Genomic DNA, 15,085 nt, shown 5'->3' with positions numbered 1-15,085 from the left:
CTATAAAGATATTAAATTTTTTAATATATTAATTTAAATATATATAAAGAAAAAAGTAAAAGTCTTCTTAAAGACTAAAAAGAATTTTATTTTTATATAGGCTTATAATAGTAAACAGAGAAAGTTATTATAGTAAATGGTATAACTTATAATATAAAGGCAAATGGCAATAAAGGCATTATTAACAACAGTGGCCTTTTGACTTTTCCAAAGAGGGTCAATTCGTCCCAGCTTACATGAATGCCAAGATGACAGAGAGTAGGGGATGACGCTAGAGTGTACAACCGAACTATTCCAATACAAAGAGTGCTATTGAGCATCATGATTTCTGTAGAGCACATGTTCGCCCCCTTCAGCTTAGGTCTTTGATGATTTTCCTGACAAGCTTCTTCTGTTCTTCAACATCTAATCTCTTCTCATCAGTCTCTAGTACTGCCCTCCCAACAGCAACGACCGTTTTCACATTCTCACTATCAACCCAGAACTTGCCATTGCGTCCTGTAGCTGTCTCAAATTGAAGGCCCGCGTTACCGAGCTCTTCCAGCACCACAACCCGGCCTTCTTGCACACTCTTGGGCATCATCAGACGTCGAGCCATTCCAAGTGACACGGTGTAGAGCATTCCGCCTGTTAAAGGGCCTAGACCCTCAGATTTTCCTGTTGAAGCAGATACGCATTCAATCTCTGGGTCCATGTGGCGGTTGGCGAGAGCAATCCGTGCGTACACAAGCGCACCCGCGGTGAGCTGAGGACGGGTCTTCTTTGTGGCGCCTTCGAAAGAAAGTTGTGGTAGAAGAGCAGGCGCAGTATAGTCGGAGAGAGTAACATAGAATAAGTCGGCGGCGCTGCGCTGGACGGTCCCGATGACAAGCTCACCGACGCGAGGGATATACTGTTGATTGGTGAGTCGACGGTGTACAGCCCGGAGGTAATTCAGAAGCGCACCTTTCCTCGAGCATTCTCTACACGAATTGCATTCTTTTGTCGATCAGTTACAAGCTGGCCAGCGAGTGTGGGAACGACGTCGTTGGGAGGCACATGTCGTAGGCCAGGACCGAGCCGCAAAGGCTTCTTCGGATGTGAAGGGATAAGAGAAGGGTCAATGATATCGCCTGGCAGTACGAACACCGCATCAGTTGCCATGATGGGAGATTTGACGAGCAATGCTTCGGCATGTAACAGTCAAAAGCTGCAATGCCGATGCGACAACTTTCAAAACCATGAGCAAAGACGCATGTGGGGAACCGATAACGATAAGGTGAGTACGTACCAGTCGCCGATCAAGAAAAATGTGGGCGATGCGAGTACTGTAGTAGGTACCTTAGCTTTCGGGATCCTGAGCTAAGACTATAGTACCTAGATAGCGGCACTTGGCCTTGGTGGCGCTCCAGGGTTTTAGGGGGGGGGAGTGACGGCATACATTGGGCTCCGGGACCTCTGTGATGCTCCTGCTCAGCTGCTCCTGCTCCTGCTGTCTGTTTTGACGCGGCTGGGGAAGTCCCTTGGAACTGGGATTGACCAGGTTGAACTGGGCTGAACTGGGGGGCGAGAGTGCCATGGGACGAGGCGGCACCCCCAGGACATGTAATTTCTTCTTCTTTTCAACATCATCACTTCTCAATTTTACATCTTTGTCACAACCAATTGGCCCTGCTTTGTGGCTGCCAACTCAACCCAACCCCCAGTTTAAGATATACAATACATACTTACTTACATATGAATTCGCGGTGACACAGACGGTGACACAGACGACCTAGACTACCACCTACTATCACTCGGGTCACCGGTCTGCAACCAACCGCCTGCTAATCTCCCTCCAAGCCTCTAAAAGGGAGGACACGAGAAAAGCCCCGAACGACAACCAAAGGTGAGACTAATTTAAGAGATCTCTTCGTATACGAACCTTGTCCCCGTGAATCCTCAACTGATACATCTAATTAGCTCAGGCCTGTCTTTCATGGATGCAGGTGCATCGTTGCGCAAAAGCGTATAAGCCCATCCCGTGTTCCGTGTCAGATGTTGAGCTGGCCCGGCATGGCTCAAGTTCTTGGCCTCGATCCTGAGGCCTCTGTCACGTCGGGCAGTGGCGCTTCCTGTCCTCGCACAACAATCCCCCCAGCTCTCACTTCTTCTGTGTCTGTTTCTCATGTCCCTCAAACAAATCGTTATTCGTATCTGCAAAGGCCAGGCTCTCAAACCCCAGCTCAAGCACGTACCCGGCCAAGAGCAAAATCTGCATCAAATTTGCTCGGTGGCCCTGGAAAGGACAAGGACTTGCGTTTTCACGACGACACCTTCATCGATCAGCAGCAGGAGGGGGACGGGGAACCGCATGATGGCCTTGCAGAGCTCATTGACTTTCTGAGGAATCACAGCCCTCCTTCAGGTAACTTCATGTCTATCCCTGATGGAATTTCCCCAGAGGACAGGGGGCGATGGTACAGGCTCCGAAAGCTGGGCAAGAGGAGTAAATCACTCTCCAAGTCGCCTCAGACCATTCGGCTTCCAGACTCAGCTGTCTCAGGCACAACGATAGGAGGACATCGACATATTGCAATTTCAATTCCCTTGGACGCCTCGCCATTTGGTCAAACTCCCAGGTCTCAGTATCCTATTTACCAGCACCGGAGCGTGAGGCCTCTCACTTCCCAGTATGCTCCTACTAGGGCAGTCTTGAACGACAAAGGCGTCGTGACGGTGTTACGGACTGTCGCCGAGGACAGAGAATCATCGCCTTCGGTGAGCCCAGCAAACTCTCAGCTTCTTTTATCTACTACCCCTCAAAGATCTCCAAACTCATCGATCAATGGACACTCTCCTCCGGCCCCTATCAATAGCAGTAACCAAAGCATGGCACCGGAACATTTGAACATTTTGACAACGCCTCCTCCGAGGGTAGTGACCCCGGACCAAGTCAGGAAAGCTAATGAGCAGGGCCGAGGATTTCAAAGCAATGACCAGGGGAACACATATGCTGGAAGCCCAAACAACCAAGATAGAATCCCTTCACGGAGTCCCAGCTTGACAGGGGGTCACTTCGTACACCTCGGCGACCTGTCTATCGATACTATGATGTCTCAGTCAACCAATACAGAAGTCCATCAGGCTCCTACTTCACCTGCCCGCCCCGTTTCCCAGGATGGATCTTACCAACCTTCGCTTTCCAAAAGCATAATGACCACGAGCGAGACTGATCCTGTTGTTGCAGAGGCTAGGTCGATCGAGGAAATGCCAGTATCAGCCAGGGAATCGCGCATTCGATTATCCACGAAGAAAACCGAAGAGCCTTCTGTCACTGTGATCACCAAAAGCCCACTACGTGTCCAACGTCAAGGTTCTAAGAAACAGACAACAAAGGAGAGATCCTCAACACCTGAAGCCAAATTATCACAGAGTCGCCGTGACAAGGTCAGGGACAAGAAAAAGAAGGATATGGAAGCTGCTTCTTTGAAACGTCGCAGTATGATATCTATTTCGATGGACCTGCAGCCCGATTCTGAGCAGGAGACTATCAAAGAGTCGCCTCAAGAAAAGGCAGAAGAGCCACCACCATTGCCACTCAGGTCTCCCCAACGCCAAAGCATGTGCCCCATCATAGTCGTCGCCAATGTCAAGCCATCGCCTCCCCCATCAGCGGTTATCCCAGCGTCCCCAAAGAGACAAACGACCACAAACCCAGAGGACTTGACCTCTGCTATGAAGTCAAAGCCGGACGAGGCGGCACCTAAGCAAGAAGACGACACGTCCAGTCGAGCAATTTCTCCATCTCTACCCTCATATCAGAACGGGTCGCCGACGCCTCCCCAATCCGCTCAGTCATCACCAACTCATAAAGTGGACTCATATGATAGAATATCCCTTTCGCGACGTCGGGAGTGGAGTGCTGCTCGAGAGCAAGAACGTAAACGAAAAGAAGCGGCCTTGAACGCCAGTCCCCGATCGAGGGTAAGGAGGGCCGTCACCATGAGAGAAGACAACGGGGCCAAAGCGCCCACGGTAGAAAAGGAGGTTTTGCGAAGATATGAGGCATACCGCGAGTACCGCATCAGAGAGATGGAGCGCAGAATCAGGAGATTGGAGCGCAATGGAGATGTCTGGCTTCGTGCCCTGGTCCCAGTATTGGATAGTCTCAACCGCACGCTCGCTAATTCTCAAGACGGGCACCCAGGCGGGGCGAAGGGGTGGATCTCTGATGATGATCGTTCGAACTTTCAAACAACGTCTAAAATGAAACCATCGAGCCGAGGACGTATGATGGCAAGGACAGGGACATCAGAGCGGGAGTTTCTGGAGCAGCTTGTACGGACTAAAGAGGAGCTTGAGGCTGGAAGTGTTGGCGATGACATGAGCGGCTTTGATACGATTGAGCCTCTGATGAGAGAACTGGCTGGTCGATCTCGACTAAGCTTTGAAGCAAGATCACTCGGAGTGGATGATGAGGGATTGCTACATTCTCTTTCCGAGTAGTGAGTGGTCTGCTAGGCGACGTATATAATCCAAGTGTAGGAGACGAAGCCGGGAAGGTTGATTTGTTTTTAGGAGCGTTGCAGGAATGGCTGGTTGGTTTGTGTGCAGGATGAGCGAAGCATTGGATTTTGGATACGTTCACTGATCAACAACGTTACTATAGTATAGTCTTGCACCCGACGTGTATTTTCCTAGCTAACATCTATCACGATAAGTCTAGAGTATTTCCTAGTATGTATCGTATCTACCCAAAAAATGGCTAGTGCCTTGTTTAGTTTTGTAGAATTAATAATTGGTAACGCACTTGACGATAGTCCAAGGTTATCACTAAGCCATTGGGTAGAGAAAATAGACAGACGCATCAAGCTAGCCCTACAATATTCTATCCTCATCTTGAGATTATGTTGACTTGCAGTTAAACACTAACGTAAGCCATCCTCCTGGTATCTATCTAATACTAGCCGTTACACTTTAGTCTACACGACAAGAAACACAGAATCTAGTTTCAATCCCATCACCACTTCTGTTTATACCTAGGTATGCACCTTACCTAGTTGGGTAACGAGCTTGTGCACTTGGATCGGGCCAGCTCAGGGGGAGCGAGATCTTATGACGTAGGTGATACCTCACACGAACATGCATCTACGCATCATCAAAGACACGAGATGCCATGATTGCCAATGGAAGGGAAGGGAGAAAGAAAAGTGACCAAGGTACCAACCATCTGCACGGCCGTTTGAGGTGTGAACTAGATTTTTCAACCAATAACACCAATTTAGAACTCTGCCGTACTTTACAAGTACCTATCCTCTTCACAATACCCAATTTGTTCAATCAACTTGACTTACATTAGATAGATAGCTCTAGGATATCCGACACAGGTGAATCAAGCATGAGCAAGCCCTGGATCTTTGTATGCCCTTCCACCCGAGGAATTGGATATGCTCTCACTCGACACCTCCTCCAGAAGACATCCTTGCCTATTCTGGCAACAGCTCGACTCCAACATGACCCAGAAACCGTGAAGAAATCACTTCTAGAAGGTCTCCCCGATAAACAAGGTCTCACCAAACGCCTGTCAATAGTTCACGCAGATGTCACAGACGAGGGGTCTCTCATTGATGCAGCTTCCAGAGCTGCCGAGCTGTTTCCCCCTGACAAGTATCATCTGCGGCTTGCGTGCGCGGTTCCTGGAGTCCTCAAACCCGAGAAGAATGTCAACCAGATAGACGCAGAGGCTAGTTTGTGGCAGTTCCGCATCAATACCATGGGCCCTCTCCTCCTCATCAAACACTTCGATAAGTTTCTCCCTAGGCGGAGCTCTGAGCTCCAAGACAGCCCCAACGGCGACGAGGTAAAGATGCTTCCCTATTCGGTGTGGCTCAGTATGGCAGCTCGGGTTGGTTCTACATCAGACAATAGAGCCGGGGGATGGTTCTCATACCGGGCGAGCAAGGCGGGAGTTATCAGCCTGGGCAAGAGTTACGACATATTTCTCCGTGGGCGGAGTGGTGATAAGGCCATCTCCATTGCCTACCACCCTGGCACGGTCAAGACAGACCTGAGCAAGAATTTCTGGGAGAGTACAAAGGAGGGTAAACTATTCAGCCCTGAATTCGCTGTCGACAGACTTGTAAAAGTCGCAGCAGGTATCCCCCTGGAAGGGCGAGGCAAGTGTATGGACTGGAACAACAAGGAGATCTTCCCATAAAGTAAGACGCGGAAACTACAGGGTCATACCATCAAGAGAGTTGGAAAGAAAGATAATGCAGCTTGGGGTTGTTTGTGCGGAAAATAAGTATTAAACCAGTATCTGCTTTGCCCTTTCACCAAGATCTTGCCAGCCAACATATCCATATGGGACCGTACCAGACAGCGACCGCTGTCCACTCACTGTCTAATCATGCTATCTTTTCAAACAAAGTCAAGCTCAACCATATAACTACAATATCTCTTGGTCTATAGCTCCACTTCCTGGAAGGATGCTCCATCTGGTGTAGGTGCGGTCTTCGCGTTTGACTCATCCTCTGCGTCGCCATCTGACGCTTCTTGCTTATCATCGCGTTCGGGTTTACTTGATTCACCATTATTGGCGGGTCGTAGGGCAACCTTCTGCTCCTCTTTGTCCTCGAATCGCACCTTTTGTTCCTCTTGTGGCGACGTCTTCGTCTTTTGCTCAATCTCGACTTCTTCTTCTTCTCCGCTTTCAGTGCTACTACCGCTGGAGCTCTGCTTTCCGCCGTTCCTTTGCACGTCCTCTTCCTCCTTCTCCTTGGCCTTCTCGTCTAGCTTTTCATCTGATGAAGATGCCTGCTCACCGTTGTGAGCAGGGGGCACGGGTAGGCTCTTCTCCCCCTTCTCTGGAGGAGGTGGAGGTGAAGCTTCCTCGGCTGGGGGGCCTGGCTTCATCGCATCAAGATAGAATTTGGTAACACCTAGGATGCGGCCACCCTTTTCGCAAGCCTCAACCCATTCGGGCCGTACGACAGGAATGTTGCTCTCGACAGCTTTCTCCCATTGCTGCCCACGTCCCTCAGTGGTCACAAAATGCGTCGTGTCAATGCGGACGCCATCAACAATCTTGGCCCCGATGCGCTCAACCGCATTTGTCAAGCTGTCCCTGACGGCACTAGGCAGAATACCGGTAGTAATCGTAATACCTCTTAGGTCCGTCATTTTGTGTGTCCTCACGGAGACGCGCTCACTGATGAAGGTGCCGGCGCTTGTGCGCAGGACCAGGTGGAAGGTATACTCTGTATCAACAGCGAGGCCGCTAATCTTTGTGCTGTGCATCTGTAATGGGCGAGGGATATTCCCAGCTTTCTGGCCATTTCGGTAGAGACTCAAAGAAATAAGGTCGGCGGTGGCAAGCTGAATAGGATCCCACTCAAGAACGACCGAGGTTTGGGTGGCATTGCGGCACCGCAGCACTGGGGTTGTAGGCTCGGAGGCGCCAAATGAGTTGTAGATGCTCTCTTGGAGGGTACGGAATGCGCGATCGGCAGCAGCTTCTTTGGTCGCGTTCTGCGAAACGTTGATGTCGACGATGCTGCCTGACGAGATGTTGGGAGGGAGGAGGATAGATGGGAATTCGATCTAAGGACACTCTCTGCATTAGCAATTATCACAAAGAGAGGAAATGCTTCAACCTCACCAAGCGCTTGTCCGGTGTCAGAAGAACAGTAACGCCGGCGTCGACCTTGCCGACAGTGAGAGAGACGAGCATTGTTGCGAGTGTCGCAGCAAACAGCAGCAAACAAAGGGTGATGATGACGCCGAGGGTAGTCTCTAGGCTATCACGCGAGCGGAATAGAGAAAGCGAAACAAGGGTATCTTTGAAAAGGAGAATCTCTGGACGGCGCTGACCAAATCGCCTATCTGTAAGGTAGTTGAAGCGAGAAAGGTTGCTGTTAATTGCGAATGCGATAGGGATGGAACGTAGACGTGGAATCTTTGGTTGGGACAGGCTGCATGAGCAAGGACACGCACGCCAGCCACTAAAGACAAAGAGCTCCAATTCAGCCTGCAGTAGCAAATTTGAGCAAGACTCCCCGGAGCTTAGGCCCTGGGCCCCTGTGAGGCCCTCCGACCTCAGGGCACCTCACTCGGTACAAAGTGGGGACTCGGGAGCTAGCTTAGGGGACGAAGCTTACATCTCCCACTGGTGGATGTTGGTTACATACATGGACGTTATCCTTTCATCTAGTTACCTAGGTACTAACCTACCTATGTCTCATCTTACTAAGACTAACTACCTTACTTATTAACGAATGCTCGACTTGACACGGCTGAATAGATTAATATACAGTTCATTGGTGAAAACACTAGGATCAAAGCATCCAGTAAACACATGAGTTGCTAGCCCACGCAAATCTGATCCTCTTCTCGGGTCTGTCTACCACTAGGTTGGCTCCATACAGACAAAGGATTCCGTAAATTCCATAACCAAAACCCTATTAGTGATACTCGCTCATATCCCTTCTAAGCATACCACCAATTTCCGAAACACCGGTTTTTCGCAGAAGGCAGGCCGTGCCAATATATCCAGCCTTGGCTCTCAAGTATGCGCAGTTATTCACGTCTCTTTTGTAGCCTGTTGGTTTTCCCAGGTTTGCTTCACTTGCTTCGCAACAGCCTCGCCGAAAATATGAGCTGGGGCTTGGGCGACTTTCAAAGGATCGTAGATCGTCACCATAAGCGTTCCTCGCGGACCATTCATTGAATATCCGAGATCTTTTAAGGCTCTCCAGAATGCGCCTGTCAGCCTTTTGACCATCAGGTTTCGCACCACAGCACTGCCCCCTCCCCTGCATATTGTGTATGTCCAGAGAGGCTCCTCTGCCAGTTTGCGTCGGTAACTGCTCATGATTATGGGTAACATTGGTGCTATTCCAGGCCTTAAATGTTGCAGATGGTACGGGTGCATGATATATCGAGGCGAGTATTGAACGAGGCAGTTGAATAATACTTTCACTTTTTGTTCGTCAGGCCCGAGGTGCAGACGTGTAGCCTTAGAGTTGTCGTACTCGATGCCTGTTTCTTGGAGAAATGACCAGACTTCTGGTGTGGTGAGTAGTTTTCCAGATGGTAATATATGGTCGTTTGCTGGTGGGATGAAGATCCGGGGTGATTGAGACCGTCCTTTCGTTCCATGTCGCTTCGGTGATTGTCCCGGTCTGTTGGGAGTTTTTGAAGGGCGGTCTTTAGTATCTTGGCGCAATATTTGTGTGGTTGATGAGTAAAGTCGGTAGTTGGAGGAAGGTATCGATCGCAGGAGTTTGATTCCTGGCAAGACTTGTGCCGTTGTCATGATGGAGGATTTGAACGGGATACTATCATGTTGAGATGAGATGTGATGTGATGTTTTCTTCGGAGATGAGACTTGCAGTGGGTGCCTCAGTGCCCTTCAATCGCTGCCTAGTTGCGAGGGAGTGCGCTAGGGAAGTTGGAATTAAACATGATGAACCGCGATGCGCAAATCGATTTCATGAGCTGACGATTTCCCAATGCTCAACTAGGAACGCCACATGAATGTGGCTGTGTCGCTAACCAATCTGCGTCATATTATTTGGAATAGGTACTTGACTTTGGGTATAATGCTCTCTTCTTAGGATAATCTCTGGATTTGACAGAGAATTAATTAACTCTAGGTATGTATGATTACACCAATTCGCTTTAAGGGTTAAGTTCAACGTATTGCATTGAAAATATCTTTGCTGCGCCACGCTTGAGTCACTACCTAACCTACCAGGTGTGGAGGACAGAATCACAAGCTGGTCACCCCATTTGTCTTGCGCCCAACCAGCTTTTGCCTCTTGTGTCAGTCAGCAGCGCAGCCCAGGAAAAATCCACTTTCTTTCCCAAGCCAACAACGACACCACAACATCATCACCAACTTTCTTCTTCCCACCAACACATCCCTTCCTCACTTCACACATACCGACAAACCGCCAATATGCCTAAGAACAAGGGAAAGGTAAGTCCCACAGATCCCTTCTACACTCGACTGTTTTCCTTTTTCATTCACGGATCGCATTTTCACGCGTCAACCGCCTGCCCCGCCCCCACCATCATTCGCCCAAGTTATTCTGCAAGCAACAAAGCAACTGTCTCTAACAGCTGGACAGGGTGGAAAGAACCGCAGACGTGGTACCAAGGAGAATGATGACCAGCGCCGAGAGCTCACCTTCAAGGAGGATGGCCAAGAGTATGCCCAGGTCGTGAAGATGCTTGGTAACGGTCGTCTCGAGGCTCTGTGCTTCGATGGAAGCAAGCGCCTCGCCAACGTAAGTAGCACCAAGTTTGCCTGCCTAAGACGCAGTGCAACGAAAAGCAGGACGCTCATGTCCCCCCTTCTACGACTCATGCTAACATCTCCTTCGTAGATTCGCGGTAAAATGCGAAAGAAGGTCTGGATTAACCAGGGTGATATTATCCTCCTCTCTCTCCGTGACTTCCAGGACAACAAGGGCGACGTCATTCTCAAGTACACCGCCGACGAAGCCCGTACCCTCAAGTCGTACGGCGAGCTCCCTGAGAACGCCAAGATCAACGAAACCGACTCTTTCGGCCAGGGAGAGGACGGCGAGGCCTACTTCGAGTTCGGCGACGCTGATTCAGACGATGAGTCTGACGAGGGCGCCGCTGGCAACAAGAAGGAGGTCGACATTGACGACATTTAAGCTCGCCAAAGCCCTCCGAATCCCCTTCTCTCTCTCCACCGAGCCCCCGACGCTACCGAGTGATACGATTGTATTTCGCGGCTGGTGTTGTTGATATTGTCTTCCCTCTCAAACCCGGAGCCGAGCGCCCAAAGCTCTGTGCGTCGGGTCCCACGACAGTAGTTGCTGTGGAGTCGTAGACGGCCGTGGTGGGAGGGACGCCACGGCATGTCGTTCTCTTTTGGACTTCCAGTATCACGATCAAATTTTCTGTCTTGTTCCGTTTTTAGGTAGTTTTTACTGGACGAACATGTTTTTTTCTTAACGCTTTATGATCATCACATTCGTCTTAAAAGCACAGGTTAGACAAGACAAGAAAATGCTCACTATTATTTTACAAATATTCTTTGATCCTCGCATTGCATTAATGTCGTGAACAATAAAGGCAACGAGCGCACTGACTGTTGTAGAGTTAGTGGGCTAGTCATTCTGTAATTTTGTAGAATTTCGTTAATGCTATGGGTGTCTATAGAACATAACCAACTTTTGTCATGCCAACTGGAAGTGCTACAGACACAGTAGAACCATTTGGTAATACAGACCCAACCTCAAATGCTTGTGCTGATCTGCAACCAAGATACCTCTGCAACTGGTTGATTCACCACAATCCTCGTCGTTACCCATAAGTGCAAATTTTATAAAAGACAAGTCGATCATCATTTGTCGACTATATCTACCACACTCTCTCTTCCTTCTCTTGGATTTTGTGTTGATGTAGTTCAGCTCACCAGTCATCGTTATCACTCTCGTCATCTTGTTTTGTGTTAGCACATCACTCTTCACCAGCAAAGGCATGCTGAACTTACCACTCTTGGAGACCTTTTCTTTTCTCTTCTGGAGAGCAGCAGCCAGGGCATCGGCCATGCCACCGCCGCCGCCAGGCGCACCAGCTGCTGCAGGTGCGGCATTCGCACCGCCGGAATCGCCGCCACTGCCAACTTGAACACCACTGCGGTCGCGAATCTGTGAGCGATCGACCTTCTTGAGAGAGTTGATCCCGCCGGCACGTTGAATGCCTTCCAGCATCGCTGATCGGCCAGTATCCCCCCCTGCAGCAACAGGAGGGAGAGGAGGCGGAGGAGGCGCACCAGTTCCAGGCGGCATGGGAGGCGGAGGAGGCGGCGGTGCACCAAGGCCTCCTGGAGGTGGAGGGGGCGGAGGAGGTGGAGGAGGTGCACCATTTGTTGATGTCGGTGGTAGTGGAGGAGGTGGAGGAGCACTTGTCACCGGTAAGGGAGGTGGAGCAGGAGGGTGATTGTTGGCTGCTGGAGGAGGAGGAACAGGCCGGGAGCTTGGAGGCGGCAGTGGTGGAGCTGAAGAAGCTGGTACTTTGGGAGGCAGAGGAGGGGGAAGAGCTGCAGGCACAGGGTGGTTATCGGCCGGTCGGGGTGGAGGAGGAGGAGGAACAGGCCCACGGCTAGGTGTTGGTGGGGGTACTCTTGAACCAGGAAAGGGAGGAGGAACTCCGAACCTGTGACTCTCATTCTTCTGTGTTTCTATAGGAGTCTTGGCTGGTCGCGGAGGAGGGGGAGGTCCAGGAGTGGGTGTTGCTGGAACGGCCCTTGGAGGATCTTGACGTGCGAATTTGCCAGCGTCAGCCAATGGAGGAGGGACACCAAACTTGGGTCGAGGAGGTGACGGCGCTCGTTCAGGCGCAGCATCCTTCGCCGGAGATTCGGCTTTGCCCGACCGTCTCGGGGCTGGAGGAGGTGGGGGGCCGCCTTTTCTCGGAGCCGGGGGAGCTGGAGGACCGTCTGACTGAGGTCGACCGCCGGGCGGTGGTGGCGGCGGAGGCGCTCGAGAGCCTCTTCCCTCATTGCCGTTCGCGGTTGGCGTTGGCGAGGGTGCTTTCGCTGCTGAAGGGAGAGGTGGTGGCGGTGTCGAATGAGGCTGATTGGCCTTCTGCTGTTCTTCTCTCAAGAAGTCGACAATAAACTCTTGGTTTTCTTTGATGAAGTCGTCTGTCAAACCCTTGTCTTGAAGATCTGCACCAAAGTGCTCACGCCACAGAGGATCGAACGCATCTAAAAGTGCGAATTCAGAAAGTCTTGAGCCATTGAGATTGGGCGTTGAGTTGACAACATGATGCTGGATGGAGTTGTGTGGCATCCGGGGAGACTCCGGAGGGGTCGGAGCTGTGTGCTGAGAGATGATATGAGTCGAATGGCGATGTCCGAATAGCCCTCCCAACAGGCCATGCTTATGGGCTGGCTGGGCACCTCCACCGAAGGGTGTTGACTTTGTAGCTCGGCTTGCATTCTTCTCTCGCTCATCCATCTTCTTCTTGAACTGTTTGGCCTCCTTTTCGTCGACGAAGCTCAGACCAGCCAGGCATTCTTCGAGTTCGAAGGTATGAAAAAAGGTTCGGTCTTGGTTATAGTTCCACGTATCGAAAATCTCCTGGTCCCAAATAACTCCTCGATTGGAAGGCTGAACAAGTTAGCATGTGGTGGTTAGGCATGGTGGACAGCGATTTGGATATGGGAACGTGGACATACCGAAATATCCACCATCTTGATCCAGTATGTATTTCCAACCAGATCGTTGACGAGCGCAACGGCTCCCTGTAGTCCGGTATATGTCCATTTTGAGCGATTGGGATATGCTACGTAGAGCCTGGCCACAGCAACGGCCTGAATCTTGTTGGACTGCTTGGGGATGAACCGCTTCACGGTATCCTTATCATCGTCGTTGAGAATAGATGGCATTGTGGCGGCGCAATCGAGTATTGATTACTGTAGCAGTGTCGTGTTGTCGAATGTGCCAGAGAAACAGTAACGAAGGATATAAGCCAAAGGTGAGATGAGTTCGTCGGTTGTCGCCTGGACTGGACGCGCGGAGTGGCGCTTGTCTGGTCTCTCCTCTTCCAGCAGCTCGTCAGAATCGCTTGGCGCTCGCGTGAGGCAACCGAAATCGTGCGGTATGGATGGTGCAAGCTCTTGTCGCTGGATAGATATATATGATCAAGAGAGTGTGCGAGCAGCGCCCGAGCTTTCGGGCTTGAGTAGAAAGGGATCTCTCTCGAATAGCGCAGGTGAGCACGGATGGTCGCCGCACGTCAAAAGGTGTTCGTCGTCCGTGGGGAACAGCCAACGGTCGATTGGGATGATGTGTGAAGAGCCAGAGTCCAGTCCACAACGAGAGAAGTGAGCACCAGCCACAGGCTAGAACCCTTGCAGAAGCACACCTTAGGTTAGTAAGTAGGTATGTACTGTACCACAGCCACTTCAAGTACTGTAGGTACTGTAGTTCTCGGGGCGGGGCAACCTAGGCTCACGTCTTGACAAGTTTGCTTTTTGGTGGGCGGGAGGGAATTGGAAGCTTAAGGTAGTACTGTAGTCACGGTTTTATGGCGATAATTGTGACTGTGACATGCAACGCAAGCGGTCAACTCACAATGCATCAGGTACCTACCTATCGAATGGTTCACCGCTTCAGCCACTTTGCCAGGTTCTAGAAAATTCGCATGGCACCAGTCGACTGTTGGGCAGCCAGAGTTTAGCAACCTACCAGGTAAGGTATCTTAGTAGATACTTGGGTTATTAGTAGATAACTGCAGTTGTCTAAGGTAGTGGAGCTTTTAGGGGCATCTAGGCTGTCGAGCTTGTGTATTTATGAAGATAATGTTATACTGCCCATCGACAAAAAACGGAACATCTCGAGAGGCGGCGAGAACAAATGCTTACATGCCTCTGGGTGTATGTAAATATATGTATTCTGATATAATTAGTAGTCTTGATTAGCCCAAATGTCTGACCGTACGAGTCTTGTCTCGGGTCCAAATCGAGACTACTAATGATGAGGGGCAGATATTGGATGGCTGCGTGTCAGCAGGGGGTTCCGAGGCTGCCGTTGGTCAGTACCATGATACCAGCATGAGACTACGATTAGCAAGCAATCGACATGTTCCAATGCAAGTCATGGCAAAACGTCTTGAGTGTTGTATAAATAAATCGTAATAAAGTAACCCAGTCCCAATTCCACGTATAGTCATACAGTCATGGCAACAAAGGCGACTTCTGCCACAGAAGTCGGCCGCTTATTTCTTGTTCAAAGCCTCCATCTTGGCCTTGCGCTCCTCCTTGGTGTCCTCTTCTTGGGGCATATCTTTGGGTACGGCGGGTCCGGGGTGGGCGTTAAAGGCAGAGACCTTGTCCTTGGCCTCATCTTTGATGGGCTGGATGGAGAATTGCTTCTCGCCCTATTAAGAAAACGGTCAGTGTTGGGTTCAGGAACTAAGCTTCAGTACAGGGCAGTCAACTCACCTCCTTCTGTTGCTCGGTGCCGGTCATTCTGATTGTTGTTTTGGCGGTTGGTTTAAGAAAGTTCAGGGTTCTTGTCGTGATCTAGTTTCTTTGTTGAGTTGATTCGAGATCTTGTGGCTGCTCAAATCTAGG

General features: G+C 50.4%; 6 protein-coding genes across 6 annotated transcripts; 3 read left to right on the top strand and 3 right to left on the bottom strand.

Annotated features, from left to right (window-relative positions):
• Nucleotides 1–352: 352 nt before the first annotated feature.
• Nucleotides 353–1,143, bottom strand: FSUBG_13379 (exosome complex exonuclease RRP40; the record flags this gene model as incomplete). Its single annotated transcript, XM_036678263.1, has 2 exons — nt 353–892; nt 946–1,143. 2 exons carry the CDS (start codon nt 1,141–1,143, stop codon nt 353–355), a joined length of 738 nt encoding a protein of 245 aa, XP_036531164.1.
• An 891-nt stretch (nt 1,144–2,034) lies between these two features.
• Nucleotides 2,035–4,467, top strand: FSUBG_13378 (uncharacterized protein; the record flags this gene model as incomplete). The annotated part of the gene is made up of 1 exon (XM_036678262.1): nt 2,035–4,467. One exon carries the CDS (start codon nt 2,035–2,037, stop codon nt 4,465–4,467), a length of 2,433 nt encoding a protein of 810 aa, XP_036531163.1.
• Nucleotides 4,468–5,359: 892 nt separating this feature from the next.
• Nucleotides 5,360–6,178, top strand: FSUBG_13377 (short chain dehydrogenase; the record flags this gene model as incomplete). Its single annotated transcript, XM_036678261.1, has 1 exon — nt 5,360–6,178. One exon carries the CDS (start codon nt 5,360–5,362, stop codon nt 6,176–6,178), a length of 819 nt encoding a protein of 272 aa, XP_036531162.1.
• Nucleotides 6,179–6,426: 248 nt separating this feature from the next.
• FSUBG_13376 (chitin biosynthesis CHS5) lies at nt 6,427–7,693 on the bottom strand (the record flags this gene model as incomplete). The annotated part of the gene is made up of 2 exons (XM_036678260.1): nt 6,427–7,563; nt 7,622–7,693. 2 exons carry the CDS (start codon nt 7,691–7,693, stop codon nt 6,427–6,429), a joined length of 1,209 nt encoding a protein of 402 aa, XP_036531161.1.
• A 2,229-nt stretch (nt 7,694–9,922) lies between these two features.
• Nucleotides 9,923–10,649, top strand: FSUBG_13375 (translation initiation factor 1A; the record flags this gene model as incomplete). The annotated part of the gene is made up of 3 exons (XM_036678259.1): nt 9,923–9,943; nt 10,095–10,253; nt 10,353–10,649. 3 exons carry the CDS (start codon nt 9,923–9,925, stop codon nt 10,647–10,649), a joined length of 477 nt encoding a protein of 158 aa, XP_036531160.1.
• Nucleotides 10,650–11,412: 763 nt separating this feature from the next.
• Nucleotides 11,413–13,396, bottom strand: FSUBG_13374 (uncharacterized protein; the record flags this gene model as incomplete). Its single annotated transcript, XM_036678258.1, has 3 exons — nt 11,413–11,441; nt 11,495–13,118; nt 13,187–13,396. 3 exons carry the CDS (start codon nt 13,394–13,396, stop codon nt 11,413–11,415), a joined length of 1,863 nt encoding a protein of 620 aa, XP_036531159.1.
• Between the last annotated feature and the right edge of the window lie 1,689 nt (nt 13,397–15,085).

The sequence above is a fragment of the Fusarium subglutinans genome (assembly GCF_013396075.1).
Source record: "Fusarium subglutinans strain NRRL 66333 chromosome Unknown NRRL66333_c0000336, whole genome shotgun sequence".
NCBI classification, from domain to species: Eukaryota; Fungi; Ascomycota; class Sordariomycetes; order Hypocreales; family Nectriaceae; genus Fusarium; species Fusarium subglutinans.
Note: the sequence above shows the minus strand (reverse complement) of the source record. Positions and strands in the feature narration are given on the sequence as shown.